Source organism: Lathyrus oleraceus, chromosome 3 (assembly GCF_024323335.1).
Source record: "Lathyrus oleraceus cultivar Zhongwan6 chromosome 3, CAAS_Psat_ZW6_1.0, whole genome shotgun sequence".
Lineage (NCBI taxonomy): Eukaryota > Viridiplantae > Streptophyta > Magnoliopsida > Fabales > Fabaceae > Lathyrus > Lathyrus oleraceus.
This window is the reverse complement of record NC_066581.1, coordinates 159,894,044-159,917,413: the sequence shown is the minus strand read 5'-3', so window position 1 is coordinate 159,917,413 and position 23,370 is coordinate 159,894,044. Positions and strand designations below refer to the sequence as shown.

The 23,370-nt window shown below is 39.0% G+C and overlaps 2 protein-coding genes across 4 annotated transcripts; one reads left to right on the top strand and one right to left on the bottom strand.

The window, feature by feature from the left end:
- The first annotated feature begins 839 nt into the window (after positions 1 to 839).
- Positions 840 to 6,640, top strand: LOC127130199 (probable LRR receptor-like serine/threonine-protein kinase At1g53430). Its single transcript, XM_051059255.1, has 10 exons — positions 840 to 866; positions 948 to 1,158; positions 1,246 to 1,483; positions 1,744 to 1,894; positions 1,978 to 2,262; positions 5,179 to 5,194; positions 5,707 to 5,777; positions 5,853 to 6,113; positions 6,192 to 6,525; positions 6,624 to 6,640. Exons 2-10 carry the CDS (start codon positions 1,038 to 1,040, stop codon positions 6,638 to 6,640), a joined length of 1,494 nt encoding a protein of 497 aa, XP_050915212.1. The 5' UTR covers positions 840 to 866; positions 948 to 1,037.
- A 54-nt stretch (positions 6,641 to 6,694) lies between these two features.
- On the bottom strand, positions 6,695 to 18,878 carry LOC127125988 (uncharacterized). 3 transcript variants are annotated; one of them, XM_051054843.1, is made up of 2 exons: positions 18,675 to 18,878; positions 9,919 to 13,388 (listed from the first exon to the last, which is right to left on the bottom strand). In XM_051054843.1, the coding sequence occupies exon 2, from the start codon at positions 12,105 to 12,107 to the stop codon at positions 10,968 to 10,970; it is 1,140 nt and encodes a 379-aa protein (XP_050910800.1). In that variant the 5' UTR covers positions 12,108 to 13,388; positions 18,675 to 18,878; the 3' UTR covers positions 9,919 to 10,967. The 3 variants fall into 2 exon arrangements, with proteins under 3 accessions (XP_050910799.1, XP_050910800.1, XP_050910801.1); XM_051054842.1 differs by lacking the exon at positions 9,919 to 13,388 and adding an exon at positions 6,695 to 9,907.
- Positions 18,879 to 23,370: the final 4,492 nt, after the last annotated feature.

Sequence of the window (23,370 nt, the reverse complement as noted above, 5' to 3'; positions counted from 1 at the left end):
GGTATTACGGTCATGTCCCGCGAATGTAGGGATACACTTAGCAAAGACCCTTCGATTAAATCATCATAAAATAAATCATGGTCCCTCGGATGTTGCCTTCGAAAATACGATTTTGTCCCTCGATGACCCTTCGGTGTAGCCTACGGTTAAATGATGATCGCCCCTTCGAATGCTAAGGTATCCTTACAATTGTTGCCTTCAATGACCTATCGATGACCCTACGATGACCCTTAAACATCCAAAGGGTAAAATTACTTACTTCTCAATAGTAAGGACAGTTTTACCCTCATAAGGATAGGAAATGCCCATAACGACCTCAGGAAGGTATAACTCTCAATTACTGGATCATAACCTAAAATACTTTTTACACCTCACACATTTCCAAACTATTTTCTAAATAACTTTCAAAACTAAACGAGATAACCACTTTGTATACATTCATACAAGAATCATTACAAAGTTAAATTCTCTTTTCAAAACCTTTTCTAAACCGCTTTCAAAATCCAACGAGATAAATACTTTGTATACATTCATACGAGAATCATTACAAAGTTAAACTCTCTTTCAAACATTTTTTTAAGCAATTCACCAACACTTTTTCAGACAAAAAGATGAGTGATCCAGCAATTAAGAGCCCATGGATAACCATGGATACAAAGGGTGCTAACACCTTCCCTTTGTATAATGTACCTCCCGAACCCAAAATCTATTGAGGTCTTTCCTGTTCTTTTCCACCTTTCCTTATTGGATAAAAGAAAAGTCGGTGGCGACTCTTGCTATCCGCGACATTGCGATAAAAAGCAAAACACCCCAAGTCAGTTCACCGTATGACAATAGGTGAAGGAGGATTTGGGCCAGTTTACAAGGTAAATTTAGATAAACTATATGTTAAAAGCTTTGAAAGGTTATCCTCAACTATGACACTGAAGGCATTGCCTATTTCGCAGGGTATATTGTCAGATGGTGCTGTGATTGCGGTTAAACAGCTCTCGTCCAAATCAAAGCAAGGGAACCGCGAATTCGTAAACGAAATAGGCATGATATCTGCTTTGCAGCATCCCAATCTTGTGAAACTTTATGGATATTGCATTAAAGGAAACCAATTGCTGCTTGTATATGAATACATGGAGAACAATAGTCTTGCTCGTGCTCTTTTCGGTAAGGGCTTCATGTAACAGATTTTGGTTGTCTATATATGTTTCTGATAAGTTAAAATCAAACTTTAAAAGACAACTTTTCTTCTAGGTAAGCCAGAACAAAAGTTGAACTTGGACTGGCGCACGAGAATGAAGATTTGTGTAGGGATAGCAAGAGGTTTGACCTATCTTCATGAGGAATCAAGGTTGAAAATAGTACACAGAGATATTAAGGCAACTAATGTCTTACTCGATAAGCATCTGAATGCCAAAATCTCTGATTTCGGTTTAGCCAAGCTTGACGAAGAAGAAAACACTCATATCAGCACGCGAATAGCTGGGACAATGTTAGTATTATACGACAATATTATAAAGTTTTGAATCCTAAAGACTTTGTTTATCATTCGTTGGCTTGCACTCATAGATTTAAATTGCAATTGTGGCCGCATGGACTATAGTTGTCTACAATTTCCGGTCATGCTTGCAATGTTAACTACAATCTATGTATTTCTTGCTGCTATAATCATTTACACAGTCTTATCTAGAAATTGTTTCATTAAGTTTTTTAAAATCTCTGACACAAACCTACAAAACGTTTCCTTATCAGAGGTTACATGGCTCCTGAGTATGAAATGCGGGGTTACTTAACCGACAAAGCAGATGTATATAGTTTCGGAGTTGTAGCTTTAGAGATTGTTAGTGGAATGAGCAACACAAATTATAGGCCAAAAGAGGAATTTGTTTATCTTCTGGATTGGGTAAGCTACACTTGGTATCTCTTTTCATTGTAATTTCCTTTGTTTCAAAATTTATAATTACTATATCTTGCATGTCATTTAAGGCCTATGTTCTCCAAGAACAAGGAAACCTTCTGGAATTGGTGGATCCAAGTCTTGGTTCAAACTACTCAGCTGAAGAGGCCATGAGAATGCTGCAATTGGCACTCCTTTGCACCAATCCATCTCCAACTCTTAGAGCACCAATGTCATCGGTCGTGAGCATGCTTGAAGGAAACACTCCAATTCAAGCGCCGATAATCAAGCGAAGCGATAGTGCTAGTGGCGCAAGATTTAAAGCCTTTGAGCTTCTATCACTGTTCGCTGTGAAATTTGGCGAACAACCTCTGGTTTACCAAAACGTGTAGAATTGGGTTACTTGCAGGATCAACCACACAAATCCTAGGACATGTGCAAATCTAGATGGTCTTGAAGATGTCTAAAATCACTTTCATATCTTTCAGTTCTGTTCTCTAAGTGTTTTACGTCGAAATGAGTTGATTACAATGTTAAGTGGATGTAAATTTAACAAGATAAAGTAAATGGCGGAAAATAACTGATGAAATGTAAAGTGTCGAAAAGGATAAAGTGCAGAAAGATAAATGACTGGAAAACATAAAAGAGATTTGTAAAGAACTTTGAACTTTATATAATAAACTTTGAAAGAATTGGTGTTTGTTTACACATACATTTTCCAAATATGACTCTTTTCTCTCACACGGGTACTTTGAGTGTTTTCAGGAATTTTGTATATAGTAATTCTTCACACACTTTTTAGATAATAACTACCCTATATATACATAAATAACATAACTGTCATTAACGACTAAATCCTAAAACTACGACACATGGCTTTCCTCCTTTCGCCAGATGCTTCCACGCGTCCTCTGCCAAACGTCACATCTTTTTAAATTCAAATTTATATGTTAAGTCGAAATGACGTCTTCTTTCAGGATTTTTGTCGAATCTACCAACATACTGCAATGTCTTCCGTGTTTTGTCGAAAGTACCTTCCTAGCTGCGAATATCTTTGTTGAAATGACGAAACCTCCCTCTTGTCGAAGTGTCGAACCATACTTGTTTATCAAACCGTTCCAACCCATGTCATCATTTGTCGAAACATCATTTCGTATACCGAATCTCATGGCGTCGAAAACGCACGTATACAAATTGCCCCCCAGCAAAGACGTTTCGACTGTTGTTCTGGAGAAACAGTCATTTGTTGTCAATCAGTGCTTTGATGCCATGTCATTTAAACCTCATTAAATGCAAGTCTGATAATCCCAATTTCCAATGCAGATTCATCATTACACTTTCTCCACAATGTCACGTCTAGCCCACGTTCACAGCCTACTTCCATCATTTCCTCACGTCATGGTTTCTTTTCAACTTCTACCTCTTTTTCATTTCCATCAGAAATGGCCACGTGTCCCACTAACACCATTACCATCTAAAACGTTTCAACATCTTCTTCCTATAAATACCCATAAACCTTTTCTTTAAACCCTTTTACGTTTCAGATTTCCTTCTTCATACCCATTTCTCAAGCTTTTCACATTTTCTGAGAAATCTTCTTCAGTTTTTTCAGCAATGGCGCCTCAAAAACCCTCAAGCAGTAAACACTCCAAGAAGAAACAAGACTCATCTTTTCCTCCTGTGCATGATTTAAAAGGGCCAATGACCATTGGAAATCAACAGTATGTTCCGGAACCTCCAAATGAAAAGGAGAAAGACTGCATCTATAAATCTCAGGTATTAATCCCTGTTCTTATTTCTGGAAATTATCACGCTATGTTAGGTCCCCTTCCAAATCCAGAGATTAAACCAGAGCGTTTAAGAGAATTTTTTCCATCTTACTTTCACACAAAACCCATAGGCGCTGGAAGAAAACCTCAGCCTAAAGAGAAAGTTGTAGAACAAAAAGATTCATCGAGTTCGACGGATATTGGAGAGTTGGACTTAGCCTATTTGAATTTTCCCAGGATATTTAGAACCTGCCCATGGTCGAAAGATCCTTCTGACTACGTATCTTGGTTAGATAAAATCGAAAAAGTTAAAGGGTCTTTTTGGAAAGAAATAGGCATTTTCGACCTTATCCAGTTGTCGAGAGTAGGACCCAATATCTGCCCAAATATGCTTTTGGCTTCTCTCTACTTTGGGATAGTACTTACAACACCTTTCACCTTCCTTGTGGGATGGTTACGCCTACCCTTTTCGACGCAGCAGCCATTGTTGGTCTTCACCCCAATGGTATAGATTTCGACCCTACTGTCTTAACTGAAGATACCATTGCTTTCGAGACTAGCCTTGCACCCTACTCCTTATTCATGTCCTATTACCATGATAAGAGTACCACTGAAGTTTTAGATGTCGAACATATAGCCTTTCTGACACTATGGCTGTCCAAATATGTGTTCTGTTCTCGCTCTCTTCAAGTTGCCAAGAGATTTATCACCATAGCCAATCAGCTTCATGCAGGCACGAAACTATGCTTGAGCGAAATGATTCTAGCGAATCTCTATGAATCTCTGAGTGAGAGTGTACATTTCTTAAAGAACACCAAAACCCAAGGGAAAATCAACTTATCAGGACCTTTTTGGCTCTTGCAACTATGGCTCAATGCCACATTTGAAGCCAATCTGCCTGTAGCACCAGAAATAGATGAAGAAGAAGTAAGCGATAGGACTGTCGAATGGCCAAGATTAGTGCTACTAACGCCAACTGACGAAGGAATCAGCCTTCGACAAGCTTTTAAAAGTTATGTTATGATGTTTGCTAAAAGGTATCAATTTACTTCGACCATGGCACCTTTTGCTGATAGAAAGATTGGACCTAAGTGGTTTACCCAACAACTGCCTCTGGAGATGCAAAAAGATGAAAATACATTTCTGAATGTTTGGGAATCATTCTTAACCCCTAGGCTCTTTTTTTCTTACCGTACCACCACTAAACATCAAATTGCTTTGATAGTTTATCAACCCAACCTTGTCTCTAGACAGTTTGGTCTAATCCAAATCAAACCTCAACCTATATTTCCCAAAAAGGGATCCATCATTTTTTATAACTCCCTTCACACTGAAGACGAAGGCAAAGAGCTGTCGAAGAAACTAGCTGATGCTTCTCTCGACATTCGACCAGTTATTTTTCGACCATCATTCCTATGTACTCCTGAGTTTGATGAATGGTGGAAGGATTATTATTCCAACAAATTTTTCGACGTAGCTGCTTTTGCTACACATTTGACAAATGCTTTTGCTTTTGTGCAGGATCGGACCAAAAAAGGTATTCAGCGACATGTTAAGGAAATACAGAAATTTCAAAAATATTTTGAAACTGCGTATAGACCTGATGATCTTAGTCGAACCATATGTGAAGCAGCGGCTGAATTAAAACGCAAATTGACAGAGAAGTTTAAAAAACTGTCATTGCCTTCCAATCTTTCACCAGAGGCGCGCTATGACCTTGCTTTCAATTGTCATCCACCAAAGTTCCCTCCTTTGCCAACTGCTGACTTTGGGGTGGCGTTTGGTTTTCCACTTCCAGACTGGTTCCTTTGTGGGGATTTTATGAAAATTCTTCGTCAAAAGTATCAAAAACCTGCTGAGCGTGTGGTTCCGACTAAGTATCATCTGGGCGAATATCCAGAACACCTTCATATTGGAATAGAACACGTTCGCGTGGAAGATACCATTCTTGAAGGTGTTCACAGAAAAATATGATTTTTCTTTCTATTATTCTAACCGTCTTATCATGTATCTCTTATATTTGTTTCTGAATTTTATTTCTTTCCTTAGCCGTGAAGATCCCTGCTAAGAAAGCCGCTGTCGAAGCGTCGCCCAGTACTGCTAAAAAACCTTCGACAAAGGTGCAAAACTTTTTTCTCTTCTTATTATTTTCCTTCCATTATTTGGAACTAACTGGCTTTGGCCTGTATGACTAGGTAAGCCGAAAACCCCCAACAATCCAAAAGAAAAAGAATGAAGAGGAGAAAGAAGAGGATAAAGTCCCTAATGAAGAGTCTGGTGACGAATCTCCGGAGTTAATCCCTCCCCCTCAGAAGAAAAAGAAACTCACAAAGGTTTCTTCCCAAAGATCCATCGTTAACCCAATCAGGAAGGATTCTGCCAGCACTCCTCCTGCTAAACCTCAGTCGACAGATACGGGGCGTGGGGAATCTGGCTTTAATACTGAAATTCCTGAGGTAATTTTTTTTTTATTTTGACAGCATATGTTCACTTTTCCTACATCTTTTCTTCTAAATCTTAGAATTTATTTTTAGGAACAAGTGGTTGTCGAAAGAACGCCTGAGAAAATTCTGGAGGAAATAGCCCCAGAGGAAGATGTCTCCACAAGTGACCATGATATGCAAACCGTAGGAGAGTTCGACACCACAGTGGGTGAAGCCTCTGAAGACGAATCTCCTCCTCATCCAGGATTACATGTTGCACCTCAGGGTGATGATATTGAAATGGAGGTTGTGGTCGAAGATACTCCTGAAGATGGAGCTGCCAGAGATGGGGACAACCAGTCGAAACGAACAGAGGTCGAGCATACTTCGACGCGAAACACTCCACCTGCTCCTGACCGGGTCCAAGGGAGTAGCAAATCAACTGGTTCGACCAGTTTCTCTCGTGAGGAGCTTGAAAATCTCAAAGTGCAAAGACCTTTGGAGTATCTGAAAGCCATGCTTAGCACCCGTTTCAATTTCCAGGATTCTTCTCAGAGTAGTTCGACCACTTCTGGGGCAACTTCTGAAGCACCATCACTTGGCAGCCTCCTGACCAAGATCAAAACGAAAATCCTTGATGTCGATTTGTTTAAAGTCTTGGAAGAGAATTCCCTTGCTCAAATTAGTCTTAAGAAACTCTTGAAGCAAGTGAATGTTTTGGAAACTTCTGTTGAGATTGGGAGTTTTGTGATGGAGTTGATGACTCTCATTGACTTGGCCACTGCGGATCTCCATCGTCAAAGGGATCTTACCGCTCAAATCTCCTCCAAGTCTGAAACTCAAACTGCTGAATGGGATGCCGTTTCGACTTCGACTGACAAAGTTTCAAAATTGCAAAAGCTTTCTGAAACGTATGTCGAAGAAGTTGCTGCTTGCAATGACAATATTCAAAAATGGAAAACACAGATAGCAGCACTTCAAGAAAAGATCTCTCAAGAGGAGAAACGTAAGGCATCCATTCAGCAACCCAAACAGAGCGAGATTGACGAAGAATTGAGGGTGGGTATTCGACATGCAGAGAAAGCCCATCAACTTAGTCAGGAGATTGAGACTCTCTCTACTCACAAAAGTCTTTGTGATCATCGACTCCAACTCCAGAGGCAGAAGTTTGCCACTTTGAAGGATACTTTTGCCAATTTTAATTTTTAGTCGAATTTATTTAGCAACTCTCAGCCCTTTGAGGCTTTCTTTGTAATAACTTTTGAATGCCATTTTTTATTTGGCCCATCTTATCACAATTATGTTTTGCACTTATTCTGTTACTATTTTTACTTCCTGCAATATAGGCTTATATTTTTTCAAATACTTGCCATTTATTCTTAGGATTCTCTTATCCTTCTCTATTTCTTCTATTTCATACGCGCCGTTTGAGAATGTTCTCAAAACCTGGAAAGGTCCTTCCCATTTAGGAGACCACTTTCCCATTAATTTATCTTTTCGATCCATAGGAAGGATTACTTTCCACACAAGATCACTTATTAAGAAGGTTTTGGATCTCACTCTCTTGTTGTAAAATCTTTCGACTCTCCTCTTTTGTCTTCTTATTAGGTCTAGCGCGCGCAGCCTTTCTTCGTCTAAGTCAACTAGTTCGTCCATCATCATACTCCAATATGTATCTGATGAGATTTCATGATGCCTTTGCACTCTAACTGACTGCAGATATATTTCGACTGGCAAAACTGCATCATGTCCGTAAGTCAACTTGAATGGAGTCGAATTCGTTGCCTCTTTGGGGGACGTTCGACAAGCCCACAAGGCTTGATCCAAAGTCTTATGCCAATTTCTAGGTTTTTTCCCCACATGCTTCTTAATCAAGTTTATCACTACCTTGTTGGCTGCTTCAACCTGCCCATTTGCTTGAGCGTAGTAAGGTGTCGAAGTAAGGAGCTTAAAACCTGTTTCTTGTGCAAACTTCTGCATGTTTTTACCGGTGAACACAGATCCTTGATCTGTTGTTATTGTCTCAGGTATCCCAAATCTGTAGATTATGTATTTTTGGATAAAGTCTATGACTGCTTCTTGATCCACATTCGCCAATGGTATGGCTTCGGTCCATTTTGTGAAATAGTCTATCCCAACCAAAATGTACCTTTGCCCTTTTGAGGAAGCTGGTCGAATCTCCCCGATCAAGTCCAACGCCCATCCTCTGAATGGCCAAGGTTTTATAATTGAGTGCAACTCACTTGCAGGGACGTGAGGTATGCATGCATGTACTTGACATTCCTGACAACCTTTTGCGAATTCGACACAATCTTTCAGCATTGTTGGCCAATACATTCCTTGTCGAAATAAAAGCCACTTCATTTTGTGACCTGCTTGGTGCGCGCCACACGCTCCACTGTGTACATTCGACAAGGCTACGTAGGCTTCGTCCTCACTCAGGCATTTCAACAAAACTCCTTCTGCAGTCTTTTTGAACAATTCATTTCCCAAAAGTACGTAACTCAAAGCTCTGTATTTTACCTTTCTTTCTGCTTTCTGATTTGGGTCTTGTAGATAATCTTTGACAGGCTTTCTCCAGTCTGTTATTCCTGAATCATCTATGTTGAATATCTCGAAGTTTTCTTCGTCACCGTATCCTAATCTTATTGACTCTAGATCTGATGGGGATAACCTAGTGGATACGACTCCTCTTCTGACTTCGATGGCTTCTTCTAACTTTTCCTTCGACACCTTGTATCCGGACGCTAGTTGAGCAAGATCATTCGCTTCTTGATTCTCCAACCTAGGAATGTGTCTGAAGACGACATTGTCGAACGCCTTGAGAAGTCTATTGGCTATTACAAAGTACATGATCAAATTTTCTTTCACGCACTTATACTCTTTCGTCAACTGCTTTATTACCAGTTCGGAATCACCCATTATTTCGACTCTTGTTGCCCCCAATTTCAACAAGATTTCAAGTCCGGCGATCAAAGCTTCGTATTCTGCTTCATTATTTGAACACAGACTTTCAACTTTGTACTTGAATTTTGTTGGAATTTTTTCAGGAGAAATAATCAACATCCCAACGCCAGTTCCGTTTTTATGACTGGAACCGTCGAAGTACAGTTTCCAAGGTTCCAGTTCGACGTATTCTACGTCTTCGTTTATAGAGTGGTCCGCTATAAAATCAGCGACCACTTGTCCTTTCACTGCTTTTAAAGGCAGATATTTCAAAGAGTATTCTGTTAAAGCTAAAGCCCACTTTCCAATTCGACTATGCAAAATAGATTTAGATAACATATATTTTATTACGTCGAAATGGGAAGAAATATATACATCGACAGGTTTTATGTAATGCTTTAGTTTAATACAAGAGAAATATACACACAGGCATAACTTTTCTATAATGCTATATCTAGTTTCGGCATCGTTCAGGACTCTACTGAGATAATAAATGGCCCTTTCGACGCCATTCTCATCTTCTTGACACAACATACTTCCTAATGTTTTGTCTGATGCCGAAATGTACAATCTCATATTTCTTTTTCTGCAAGGAGACATCAGGATTGGGGGATTAGCCAGGTACTCCTTGATTTTGTCGAAAGCCGCTTGCTGTTCTTGCCCCCATGCGAAGTCTTCTTTCTTTAGTCGAAGTAGAGGAGAGAAAGCTTGTGTCTTCCCACTGAGGTTGGAGATGAATCTTCTGAGAAAATTGATTTTCCCTAGCAGAGACTGCAACCCTTTTTGGTTGATGGCGCTTTCGCTTCCATTATGGCCTTGGCTTTATTTTCGTTTATTTCGATCCCCTTCTTATGGACCACAAAGCCTAAGAAATCACCCGCCTGCACACCAAAAGCACATTTAAGTGGGTTCATTTTCAAACCAAACTTCCTCATCCTTTCAAAGGATTGTCGAAGATGATCTATATGATTTTTTCCTGAAACAGACTTAATCACAATGTCATCAATATACACTTGCATGAAAGTTTCGATGAAATCATGAAAGATGGAATTCATGGCACGTTGGTAAGTCGCTCCAGCGTTCTTTAAACCAAAAGGCATTACTACCCATTCGTACGTTCCTATGGCTCCAGGACAACGGAAAGCCGTTTTAGGAACGTCTTCTTCAGCGATAAAAATTTGGTTATAGCCAGAGTATCCGTCTAACATGCTTAAGTACTCATGGCCGGCTGCAGAATCTATGAGCATTTCTGCCACTGGCATAGGATATTCATCCTTTGGGGTAGCCGAGTTTAAGTCTCGAAAATCAATACATACCCTTAGTTTGCCATTTTTCTTAATTACTGGAACAATATTTGCAATCCATTCGACATACCTGGTCGTGCGGATGAACTTGCATCTTAGAAGTCTTTCGACCTCTTCTTTTATCTTCGACAGGATTTCTGGTGCGAAGCGTCTCGGAGTCTGCTTTACTGGCTTCTTCCCTTCCATTATTGGCAACTGCATTTCGACCAGATTTCTGTCAAGACCAGGCATTTCGTCATAATCCCATGCGAAGCAATCTTTGAATTCTTTCAGCAACTGGACTATTTCGACCTTGAACAGGGGGTCCATTTTTGCGCTTACGTACGTTGGTCTATGTTCTGCCCCCACTCCTAAGTTTATTTCTTCTAAAGGATCCTGCGCCACCATCTTCTCGTTTGTTGACACTGGATCTTTTTCGAACCCCAGAGGTTCGTCGTCGTAAATGGCGTCAAGCTTTTGGTGTTGCCATCCGCCTATTTGGTTGGTGACATGATCTTCCGCAACGTCCTCTTGGGGACATTGTTTGTTGGAGTTCTCTTGGTTGGCTTCGACAGCCATATTTTTTACTTCAGCCTCAAGGGCCTCTTTTAGTTTGTTTTCGGCTATGTAAGCCGTAATCTTTTCGATCGCTGATTGTTCACTCGTCATCGTCAAATTCACTACCCCATCCCGTCGGCGCTATATGAGTGGTTCCCCATATGTAAGTCTCGCCAATCACTTCTTTATCCCACTGGAATCCATGCGTTGGATGCAGGTACATGGAGCAATAGGCATTGTCTGTCGTCTTCAAGTCGAATTCTGTCGGGCTGCAGGGAGGTATATGAGCCAGGTTTTTGTCGAAGCTCTGGCTGTTGACAATGTTTACCTCGGTCATGAAGTAGCTTTGGTCAGCCTCGATGTTTTCGACGATTCCATCTGGCCTCCATATGGCTATCCGTTGGTGCATTGAAGAGGGTACCGCTCCTACGCCGTGAATCCATTCCCTACCAAGCAGCAGGTTGTAGTTGGCTTTCGAAGCGATGACTATGAACATCGTAGGTCTTGTTATGGTTCCTACAGTTAAGTTTACTTGGATGACTCCCATAGTTGTTCCTATCTTCCCTTCGTAATTTGACAGCACCATGTTGTGGGGCTTCGCGTCCGAATCGTCTTTTCCAATCTTCCTCAGCATGTAGTGGGGCATCAAATTCACTGCCGCTCCCCCGTCCACCAGTATCTTATTCACGCCGACATTTTCCACCTTTCCTTTTATAAACAGAGGTTTCAAATGCGCTTTCATGGAGTCGTCTGGTCTTTCGAAAAAAGCGTTCTGCTCTTCGACGCATCCGTTGTTCATCACATAGTAGCAGACGGGCTTATGTGCCATTGTTTCTTCCTCCATTTCGTCTTCTTCATCCTCAATTTCCATGACTCTATCGTAGTCTCTAGGGAGAACAGAGACAACGTTGCAAATCACGTTGAAGGATGCCTCTGAGTCAGAGTTAAAACTGTCGGTTACTTCATCATCTTCCTGCATCTTCTCTTTCGACGCCACTGATTCGACAACTCTGCTAGGATTGATCTGGAGGGGAGTCTCTTTCCTGCTCCTTGTCTGACGATTGTTGCTAGATTCTGCTTCGTTTGGACCATTCATGTTCTTTTTCGCCATCTCCGTTTCTGCCCTCTTTTGCCGTTGGAACCTCCTCCATTGGGACCTGGACATGGGATTTTTGCCTTTGTAATTCTCTGACGGGTATGGTCTTGGCTTGTGTTTTTCCGTTTCCTTCTTGCCCTCCATCGACGCACCTCTCTGAACCTCGAACTTTCCCCATTTCTTCTGCCCCTGGGCGTCCCTAATGGGTTGAACCCATTTGTCGTCTGTGGCTTTGTCAGATGGTTTATAGGTGTTCTGGCGTCTCTCTCCGTGCCTCCACTGGTGGTGATTACTTCTCCTTGGGTCGTATCTCACTGTTCCCCAACTTCTTTCCTTTTGGTCTTATCCGCCGCTTCCAGGTTGGTTGCTGCCTTCCTGTCGAAGACTGCGCTGCAGCGTGGGCACAACATCACTTCGGTTTTCATCCTTTGGCACCTCTTGATGAATTCCATTAAGTTTTCCTCCTCTCTAGGGTACGCCAGCCTCTGGTATTCTTTCTGACGGCGATCTTCGCCCTCTTCGACCTGGTCCCTCTGAGATATTTCTACCATATTTACCCCAACATTTCGTTTGTCGGCGATGCTCAATTCGTTCATCTTCCTGATGAGCCTCTCTTCCTCGCCTTCGACGCCTTGTGGTGTTTGGTCGAATTCTTTCTCTGGGCAGCAGCACCACGATATGGTCCTGGGACCATGTTTGCAATAGCATTTGTTCCAGTTTCTTCTGGGGTCTTCCATTGTCCTACGCAGAATCCCACTGATCACGGGCTTCGAAGGACCGTTAGCGGCTTCAGCTTTGATTTTTGTGACTTCTTTACTGAAAGGCCCCATAGTGTTGACGCAGTTGGCTATATCACCTTTCTTCGTTTTGTCAGAACCAAGGCCTTCAGCAGCCTTGTTTTCGATCGCAAGGTCTTCAGTAACCTTCTCCTTCGTATTAGGGTAATGCTCAATTGCGTCGACTATTTCCTCGTTGTCTTCTGAAGAAGCCTCTCCCCAACCGCTTGGTTGGATTGCGTTGATGTCGATCTGAGAGCTTTCCGGTGCGTTGTACTTCACAAGGTAATCATATTTCCCACTTGGCTGCCCCAAGCGGTCCCAATTCTCCTCTTGTCGAAACTCCACATTCTCGACAGCATTGTCACCGTCCTTCTTGTCGAAACCTTCAGTAGTTTCTATTCTTTTCTGGCTTGCGAGATCATCAGTAATCTCGACCATGTTGACATTTGCGTCGAAGCTTCCAGGGGCTTCCACCATTTCCGAATTGCCATCAGGAGCAACTTTGGCCTCCACCATATTTACGACGGATGGTTCAGCGTAGTGGGCTTCGACTGCTTGCATAGGATTCGAGTCGATCTTCATTTGTTGTTTTGGTTTGTCACCAAACTTGAGCCTTCCATCACAGATAGCATTTTGCACGAGATCCCTGAAAAGGAAACAACGAGACGTCTTATGGCCCAGAAAATTATGGTATTTACAAAAACCTCTCTTTTTCTGTTGTTCCACAGGCGGTTCTTTAGCGCCTGGTGGTTTTATTAATTGACCATCTTTAACCAACAGATCGAAGATTTCGTCACATTTAGTAATGTCGAACGTATAAGTCCTTTTGGGGAACTTATCGTTGGCTTCGACTGGGTTCCCGTTCGACGGCGTTAGTACTTTACACGAATAAGGTGGGCCTTGTTTTAGTTCTGCTAGGTCGATTTCTTGTTCGTCGAAGCTACTTGGTCCGCCTTCGTCGAACTCATCATCTTGGCGAACCCCTACGTAGGCTACCCTCTCTTTTTTATTCTTATTTGCCCTGAATTTTTCGTCCCTTAATCTTTCGACCTGTCTCACTCTATCCGCTAATTGTGCCATATCCCTCAGATACTGGGTATCTAGTTTCTTCCTTATGGAATAATCTAGTCCCCCTGCGGCCATTTCGACCAACTCATGTTCTGGCACTGGGGTGAAACATCTAGCCTTTAACAGTCTGAACCTATTTAAATAATCATCTATTGGTTCGGAGTGTTTTCTCTTGACACTGGCTAATTCTTTCAGACTTATTTTCGTTTGTCCCATGTAGAATTGTTCATGGAACAGCCTTTCTAACTGGGTCCACGTGTACACTGAGTTTGCAGGCAAAGATGTAAACCAAGTAAACGCGTTTTTTGTTAAGGAACTAGGGAAATATTTTATTTTCAAATTTTCGTTACGGGCTATCTCCCCTGCCTCGATCAGATAACGTGCCACATGTTCTATAGTGGACTCACTAGTGTCCCCTGAGAACTTTGTGAACTTAGGGACTTTCCACCTTGGTGGCAGTTCTTCTTGCAGAATGTATTCTGATAGTGGGGATGCGTAACTAGGCCTTTGCAAACCCATGTTCATCCCATTTTGTGCCATTATCGTTTCGACCATGGCTGCCAAGTTGTTTTCGACAGGCGAATTATTATACCGTATTCGTTGTTGCAATACAGCATCCGCGTCCTGGCCTCTCTGGATTACTATCCTTCTAGGCTCTTGTGGAATGGGGATTTCGACACGAGGCTGTTCGACCACATCCTCTTGGTTTCTGACGTTCGTTTGAGGATTGTCTAACGGTACCTGGTTTATCGTAGGTTCTTCCGGGACCGCTACCGCTGGGTTATGAACCACTTGCTCTCTGTGTCGAGTTTGAGGGACTCCAAAGAAATCAGCAATGCGCGTCATTTGCGCTGCCAATACTTGGTTTGTTTGAGTGGTGTTCTGTATCAGTGGATTAAACACCGCTCCCATTTGTTGCATCAACATTTGGACCATATCGTGATTACTCTCGTCCATCTGTTGTCTAATCACTTGCGCCGAATTATTTGTTATCGGCGGCACGTAAAGTGGTTGTTGATTCAATCTACCCATGTTTCCACCATATCCTGACCCTTGTAAGGGTGAAGACACGTTGGCCATCGAATCTGAATATATTAACGGGGAATTATGTAAACTTGCCATCACCGAAGTTGGCATTCCGAAGGGCTGTTCCCTACCAGGCGGAGGCAAGGTGAAATTCGTTACGAAAGGCCTAGAAGTGTTTCCCACAGGGGGGGGGGGTGTCCCAATGGGCATTTGTTGTGCCCTGAAGGACGAACTAGGCGCGTTTTGTGACATCGAAACCGTTGGTATTGACCCTGCTGACGAAGGTACAGCCTCTGACACAGGGACCGATCCTATATTGCCTTCTGTCGAAGGGACAGGGTTAGATACTGGGATGGATTCGTTGGGATTATTTGGCTGGTTCGCCATTTTCCTTACTCTTGTTCTTTTAGGTATTTCTACTTCGGATACGGCTAATTTACCGCTTCTTAGTCTCATGCAAATGAAGAACAGATTTTGACTAGCGATTATCTAACTTTCTAAATTTTTTGCACTGTCCCACTGGGCGTGCCAATTTGTTCGCTGTGAAATTTGGCGAACAACCTCTGGTTTACCAAAACGTGTAGAATTGGGTTACTTGCAGGATCAACCACACAAATCCTAGGACATGTGCAAATCTAGATGGTCTTGAAGATGTCTAAAATCACTTTCATATCTTTCAGTTCTGTTCTCTAAGTGTTTTACGTCGAAATGAGTTGATTACAATGTTAAGTGGATGTAAATTTAACAAGATAAAGTAAATGGCGGAAAATAACTGATGAAATGTAAAGTGTCGAAAAGGATAAAGTGCAGAAAGATAAATGACTGGAAAACATAAAAGAGATTTGTAAAGAACTTTGAACTTTATATAATAAACTTTGAAAGAATTGGTGTTTGTTTACACATACATTTTCCAAATATGACTCTTTTCTCTCACACGGGTACTTTGAGTGTTTTCAGGAATTTTGTATATAGTAATCTTCACACACTTTTTAGATAATAACTACCCTATATATACATAAATAACATAACTGTCATTAACGACTAAATCCTAAAACTACGACACATGGCTTTCCTCCTTTCGCCAGATGCTTCCACGCGTCCTCTGCCAAACGTCACATCTTTTTAAATTCAAATTTATATGTTAAGTCGAAATGACGTCTTCTTTCAGGATTTTTGTCGAATCTACCAACATACTGCAATGTCTTCCGTGTTTTGTCGAAAGTACCTTCCTAGCTGCGAATATCTTTGTCGAAATGACGAAACCTCCCTCTTGTCGAAGTGTCGAACCATACTTGTTTATCAAACCGTTCCAACCCATGTCATCATTTGTCGAAACATCATTTCGTACACCGAATCTCATGGCGTCGAAAACGCACGTATACAATCACATGATAGCCAAACTAATGTTTCTTCAACATCTTTACAAGATAGTAGAGAGCTAAGAGGCAAATCAATGGATGGACCATGGATTGATTCTTCCATATCATATCCAAGTAAAGATGATTATTCTTCATCTGATAGGCTTATTTGAGATTTGATTATTCTTCCATATCATATGCAAGGCTAAATATTATTATAGACTTTTCTATGTTGACTTTAGGGTCGGTGACACGGACGCTATTTTTTTTTTCATGAGTTTTATAAATTGACCTCAATGCCAGTCGATCGATGCATACAAAAAATGTTGACTTTTTTTGTTGACTTTAGAGTCGGACAGGGCAACGCTAAACATAATATTGACTTTTCATGGTTTTGAAACAATATAGCGTCGGTCCCATTAGTGTCCGCGTTAGCCTCTGTTCCACCGAGGCTACGTAGCCTCGGTGTATCTTCAGCCGACGTTACACAGTAGCTTCGCACCTTTTATTCAAGGCCCGACACCGACGCTAAACCGACGCTAACCACATTTTAGTGTCTGTTTTTCCACCTTTAGCGTCTGAAAGTGGCCTACGCTAATAACTGTTTTTCTAGTAGTGTTTATAGGTTAGAAACAAAGATGATCCTCAAGATGAACAAGATGATGATCTTCAAGATGACGATAATCTTCAATATAATCAAGATGATGATGATCTTCAATATGATCAAGATGATGATGATCTTCAATATGATCAAGATGATAATGATCTTCAATATGATAATTTTCAAGATGATGATTCTCATGGACCTCAACACAATGAATATGATAAAGACCGCCATTGATTTAAATATTGACGATTATGTTTTGTTTTATGGAGTTACATAAGCCAACTAGCTATAACTTATATTGCTTGGATTTATTTTGAAAATATTTGTATTTTTTGCATTTCAAAGAGTTGATTACACTTCATCTTATTAATACTTCATATTTATATATGTTTTCAATTTATAAATGTGCTTCTTCTAATAATATTGAAAAATAATCTATTAGAATAATGTGAAGGTATATGATCACAAATGTATCACCATATAAATGAACAGGAAAATTCTATACTAATTATATCTTTCAAAGTCTAAAGTGCACAACAAGAAAATTTTATACTAATTATGTCTTTCAAAGTCTAACGTTATATATAAATTTGATTTGTTTTTCAATCTATAGACAACGCTTTTTATGCGTTGCTTATCAAAAACCGTAGTATATTCCTTTGTTTTAGGCGCGGTTATATGTGTTGTGTAAATGAAATTATAGATTAAGCTACGATTTACATCTGTTGGTTATTAATAACCGTTGCCTTTTCACATGCTTTGGGAACAGTTATTTTATGTTGCTACTTGAAAACCGCAACTTAAAAGTTCAACTAAAACCGTGGACTTTGATATTTAAGGCGATGGTGTTCAGAATCCGTAGGTAGAAATCAAAAAACCGCGCTCTAATGGAATAAGCAACGGCTGTTTATTCCACGCTTGATAAACCGTCCCCTAAAGCATTAAGCAACGGTTTTATACCTTTAAGGAACGGTTTTTCGTTGTTGCCTAAACCCATTTTTATTGTAGCATTAGTTGGTGCTACAAGTATATTAATTAGTTTGAACACACCATGTTTTTTTTAGTAAAATTAAGGCTTGTACAGAAATGTAGTTCAGGAGTAACCTTGGTTAGCGTTGTTTAGAAAATTAGCCTGTCTAAAAGTACATTTTCGGATTCACTCCGAATTGTTCACACAAAATCTAATATGGGGTGAGTTCCGAAATACACTTGTAAACTAATTTTTTAAAAAATGGGATGTGTTTCACTTAGAACGTATTTTTATTTATAAAAAATACCTTCATAAATATACTTTTGGATTAATAAAGGACATTTTTGAAATTTTTAAGGTAATTCTTCACTACTAACTGGGAAGAGCAATGCCCAAAACATAAGCAACCTTGCGAGGGGCTATTGTACTAAAAAAATGTGTTTAATTTTATATCATGTAGGTTATCCATTGGTCTAGTTTAAGTGTTATAATTGAAATACTATATTTTCATGAAGCGGATTTTTCTCATTGTAGAAACATTGTAATGTTTATGTTTTATTAACTATTCCGAATTTTCATTAAAAGTGCATTTAAGAATAAATCGTTATTTTTTAAAAGTGCTTCTATTTATTGAATGATGTAAATGCTGCATTTTTATGGTTTTCCGTCTCAGGTATTTTTTTTCTTTCTGAAATTTGGATAAAATGATACTAGATATTTGTCAACTAAGAAGAACGGGAATAAATGGAGACTAGATAAAGAGACGCATGAATCAATTTGCAAGCTGATTGAGAATTCTAAACACTCTCTTTTTCAATTTCAACCACTGATATCCATATCAAAACATATATCATTATGAATTAATGCAAAATTCCCCAAGGTTAAATCTATCTAAGAACTCACCTTGAAGATGAAGATGATGGAAAGAATTTGGTTTGATTGTTGATGTTTTCCACTTCTTCTTCAAGTCTTCTTTTTCCTCCAAGTTTCCTCTTCTTTCTTTCTCTTCTCCTTTTCTCTTCTTTTCCCCTTTCTTTCTGATATCTCTATCTCTCTACGTACTCTTCCTTTCTATCTTCATTCTTATCCACTTCTTCTTTCTTTTCAATCACCACCACACAATATACTACATAATATATAATTATAATAGATAATATCAAGTAGTAATAAGAATATCTCAATTGATATCTTATCTTTCACACTACAAGAAAATTGGCAAGTTGCGACGGTTAGTTTTGACAGGTTACGGCGGTTTAAACCGCCACAAATTTCTAGTCGTGACGGTTTTGTTTCTGCCGTGGAAACGTGTGTCGCCAGGCTGTATCGCGACGGTTCGTAAAACCGCCACTCCAGTCGTCGTTCTTAGTTGCGACGGTTAGGCAACTGACGTAAATTGAAAATTAAGGCGGTTACAACCGCCATTAAATTACTTTGTTTTCTTTCCTACCTCATATCCAAAGATAAAATCGCAAGTATTCCCAAAGGTAAATCCGCAAGAAATGATTAATCTGCAAGTAATTCCACAACTAATATATTTCTAAAATTTAAAAAAATTATTTCTTAAATTGAGAAAGTATGGTACTTATCGATAAACTTGCAATGGTCCCTTATAGGAACAAACAATTTAAAATCATTCTAGCAGTTATAAATTTTCAAATTAGAATCGTAATCCAATTTAATATTCAAATTTACTTTTTCTATTAACATCTTTTTACATAGAAAATATTTATACTTTAGCAACATAAATACATGTTTAGAACCTTCAAAATAATTGATGTTCACTAATATTAGAGAATTTATTAATGAATGAATATACTTACTTGCCCGAAACCACATAGGTGGATGACAACGTGATTGAGTCCAGAATCACAGAGGAAGTTCTCAATAAAATACTTGATCTCCATGAGTGGAACCTCTGGATGTTTGTTGCAGCTATGGATGGAATAGAAAACATATTTCTTCAATTTATTAGATAGTTAATAATAAGTTTAATTTGGTATACAGTAGAACAAAATAGAATGAAACATAAGCAATCTTCATGTATTAATGCACTGAAATCAAACTAGTATTTATCGAAGAAATTTATTGAAGTAATCTAACAGAGAAATTCATTACATGGGCCGAAACCAGAAAACTCTTGGCATGGAAAAACATAGAAATTATACCCAAGAAAGAGCAAGGTTTTATATCAGTACAACAACGGATAATTCATTGCATGAATAAAAAAAGAAAGGAAAAGAAGATTAAGATGAAACCACTTTCAATAGCTATAATATTTACAACTATAGTGCTGATAAATTGTACTATTATGTTTTTCCTTCCTACAAATTACTAAAGCAGACGATAACACTAAAAAAAGACTCTTTTGTATTACTTAGAAACTCTATTCATACCAGGCATATGAATGAGTACAAATTATGTTTTTAATTTAGAGAAGCATTGGAAAATATTCTTTCCAATATCCTCCATCTTATTTAGTGAACCCAGTCCATATCCCATAACTTTCTTTAACAGGGATTCATTCTCGAAACGGTGGGGCAACCATGAATTTAACCTGATAATAAAAAGAAATTGAAAAAAATAGTTAGAGAATGTGTTACAACCTCTCTTCAATTCATAACATTAATAAAATTCTAAAAACAAAATCATAAAAACCTATCAAGATAAATAAATACTAAAACATGTGGCATTATCAAACTACCATAAAATTATATTCCCAAGTCATGTTTCATCACTCTTATTTCTTTAGGGAACATTTGCACTATTATTTTAATTGTTTCGGAACACAATCCAACATCAAAATTGCTTCAATCATGACACTTAAAATTCCACCTAGATTTAGATAACACCAATAATATTAAGTTCAACCAAACACACAACTAAAATGAAACAATCTATATAGCTCTCAATCTCATATCACTTCGCTTCAATTTCCTCACAATTCAGTTACAAATTATATAAATCATTTGTAAGTAATTGTAAAGCGACATGCTAATAATTATTTAGAGAGAGAGAACGAGCGATTACATATAAACTACAAGTGACTGGTTGAATGAATTCCATCAAAATGGACAAACGCCAAACTGAACAAAAGGGACCTGCTCGCAGAGTCTCTGATCTTGAGATGCTTGACATCATTGTAAATCAACACACATAAACAAACAAATGGAAGTCATCGCAAATTAAAGTAAAGACACAAGCAACAATATGTAATTCTTTTCAAAGTAAATCAAACCAAAGGTATTACACATATATTCTTAGACCATCTTTAAGTTCACTGAAAGTCATTACACGACTTCTATCAGTATCCATAGCCTGGAACCTTTCTCTCAAACCAAAAAAATCCTCCTGAAATAGACAGATACAACAGTACTAGTAGTTTAGAAATAAAAGGAACAAAACCTAAACCCCAAAATCAAAAGAAACTGAACCAATAAATCATAAATCCCCAAGTCGAAACAAACATATTCAGAGAAATACAGAAAAAAAACACGCGATTAAACCATACCTTGACTTCACCCAGTGTCTTTGTGCATGAGATGTGAGACAAGAACGATTTTGCGATTCTGAGGTTCGATAGAACAAGGTCATTTTGCAATTTTTGAAAAATGAAATATGGTTTCGGTTTGGATAAAGGGCAAGGGTTTACGATTCTAAATAAAATGAAAATGGCGTATAAATTAGAAACATAGTCGCGGGAATTGAAATAGTGGTATTGGAACATGACGGCTGGTGGAGAACGGTCGAGAAATTTGAGCGAGGTCGGTTCTTGTAACTGTCGTAGGATATGAAATCATATTTTTACCTTCCACAAAATGGATTTCTCTATATTTTTCCTCATTTAGAAGAAAAAAAGGGGACGGTTGCCTCTAACCGCCGCGAAAAGTGTTGCAGATGAGGAATTAGGGCCGTTTTTGGTAAGTGTCGCAACCTATGTGTCGTAAATTTCTTTTTTTCTTGTAGTGTCAGTACCAATTGACCAATTATTAATGTTACCAAAAATGACCTCTCTTGTACTTATTATTATTAGTGGTATGTCTCTTTTATTAATAATTAATCTCTTCAGAGTTCATTGGATATTCTATTGGTCCCAACTGAAAATTTTTAGAGCATTTATGAGCTCTAATTGTTCCAACTGACAAGAGATAGAGTACATAGGGACTCAATTGGTTTCAACTGACAACTAATTGAATATTTAAGGGAATATGGGATATTACATTCTCCCGCCTTAAATTGAAATTTGCCCTCGAATTTCCTCCACTCAACAAATAAACACTTCTTGCATCAATGTCTTAGACCAACACCTGGCTTCTTTTCGATTTCAAACCTCTGACATATTCATTCTTCCAACTTATACTCCTTGGCAAACTTCTTTCTTGTGTGAACTCTCAATACTTCATGGTCTTAACCATATTCTCATTCTGATATTGGATTAATGTTCAAACTTGCTCCCACTTAATTCATCTGATATAGTACTCTAAATCAGTTGATCAATTTCCTCCCGGAAACCATGACATCCTTTCCTTGCACTAAGTTACATGAAACATAATTATGACACCTTGTCTTGATTTGGATAATCAACACTCTTCAAATCTCCACGAGATAGTTTACTGATTCCTTGACTCCACGCGATACTTACAACTCTTCTCTTATAAATTCTTCAGTAATTGTGATAACCTTTTAATCCATCTAGTGTTATCGTTATCATCTTCACTTGGTCTGATATTATATGCTGCAAGCGTCTACTCCAACTATTTCACTTCTCTCGTACTACTCCAATAGAATAACACACTTAGCACGAGATTGTCTCACTTCCATTCCTACAATTTACCATCTCCCTGATCCTCTATAAATTTTACTGAGCCCTTCTATCCATCACCTTTCACTGTGCTACTCTGATTCCAACAGTGGAACACCTGGGACTCCTAGGCGCTACTGGTTAGCTAACAGTCTACATAGAAGATCACGCCTATCCTCCAGAGTGCCCACCAACCAAAACAATAATAGGACTTCACTGACATCCATTAGTAGAATTTTTTTTTTGCTGACACACAAAGGTTTAGAATATGACTAGCACCCTTCATAAGATAGATATGTAGGACCCACGCGACTACAACCATAAAGGTGTACGACATTCAGATTTATCATGTGCTCGAATGAACTAATCCAAGTTAGTTTAACAATATTTGATTCTTGTTACTATATTCCATGTCAAATCCTCTTATAGGGTTCTGATTCCTTCAAGGTTTCTGCTGACACATGATCTCGACTAAAAACAAAATAACACCATCAAGGAACTTTAAGTCATCAACAAGACACCATTCCTAAGGAAACTTAAGCAATCTAGAACATAATTGTGAGTGTCCATACTAGTCTCAGAGTCACACAATGCTTCACACCTTTATGAATAACAATGCACTTCTTATCTAGAACCCTTCATCTTAACATCCTGATCCATCTTCAAGAATCTTAGTTTAAGCTCTTACTAATATACAGCCTGAGTTACATGGTTAACTTCGGAAATATCTGATTCTCGTTCCTCCTCGGAAGTATAACTCATGAATCCTTCCAATAGGGTAGAGTATCGTTTTATACAAAA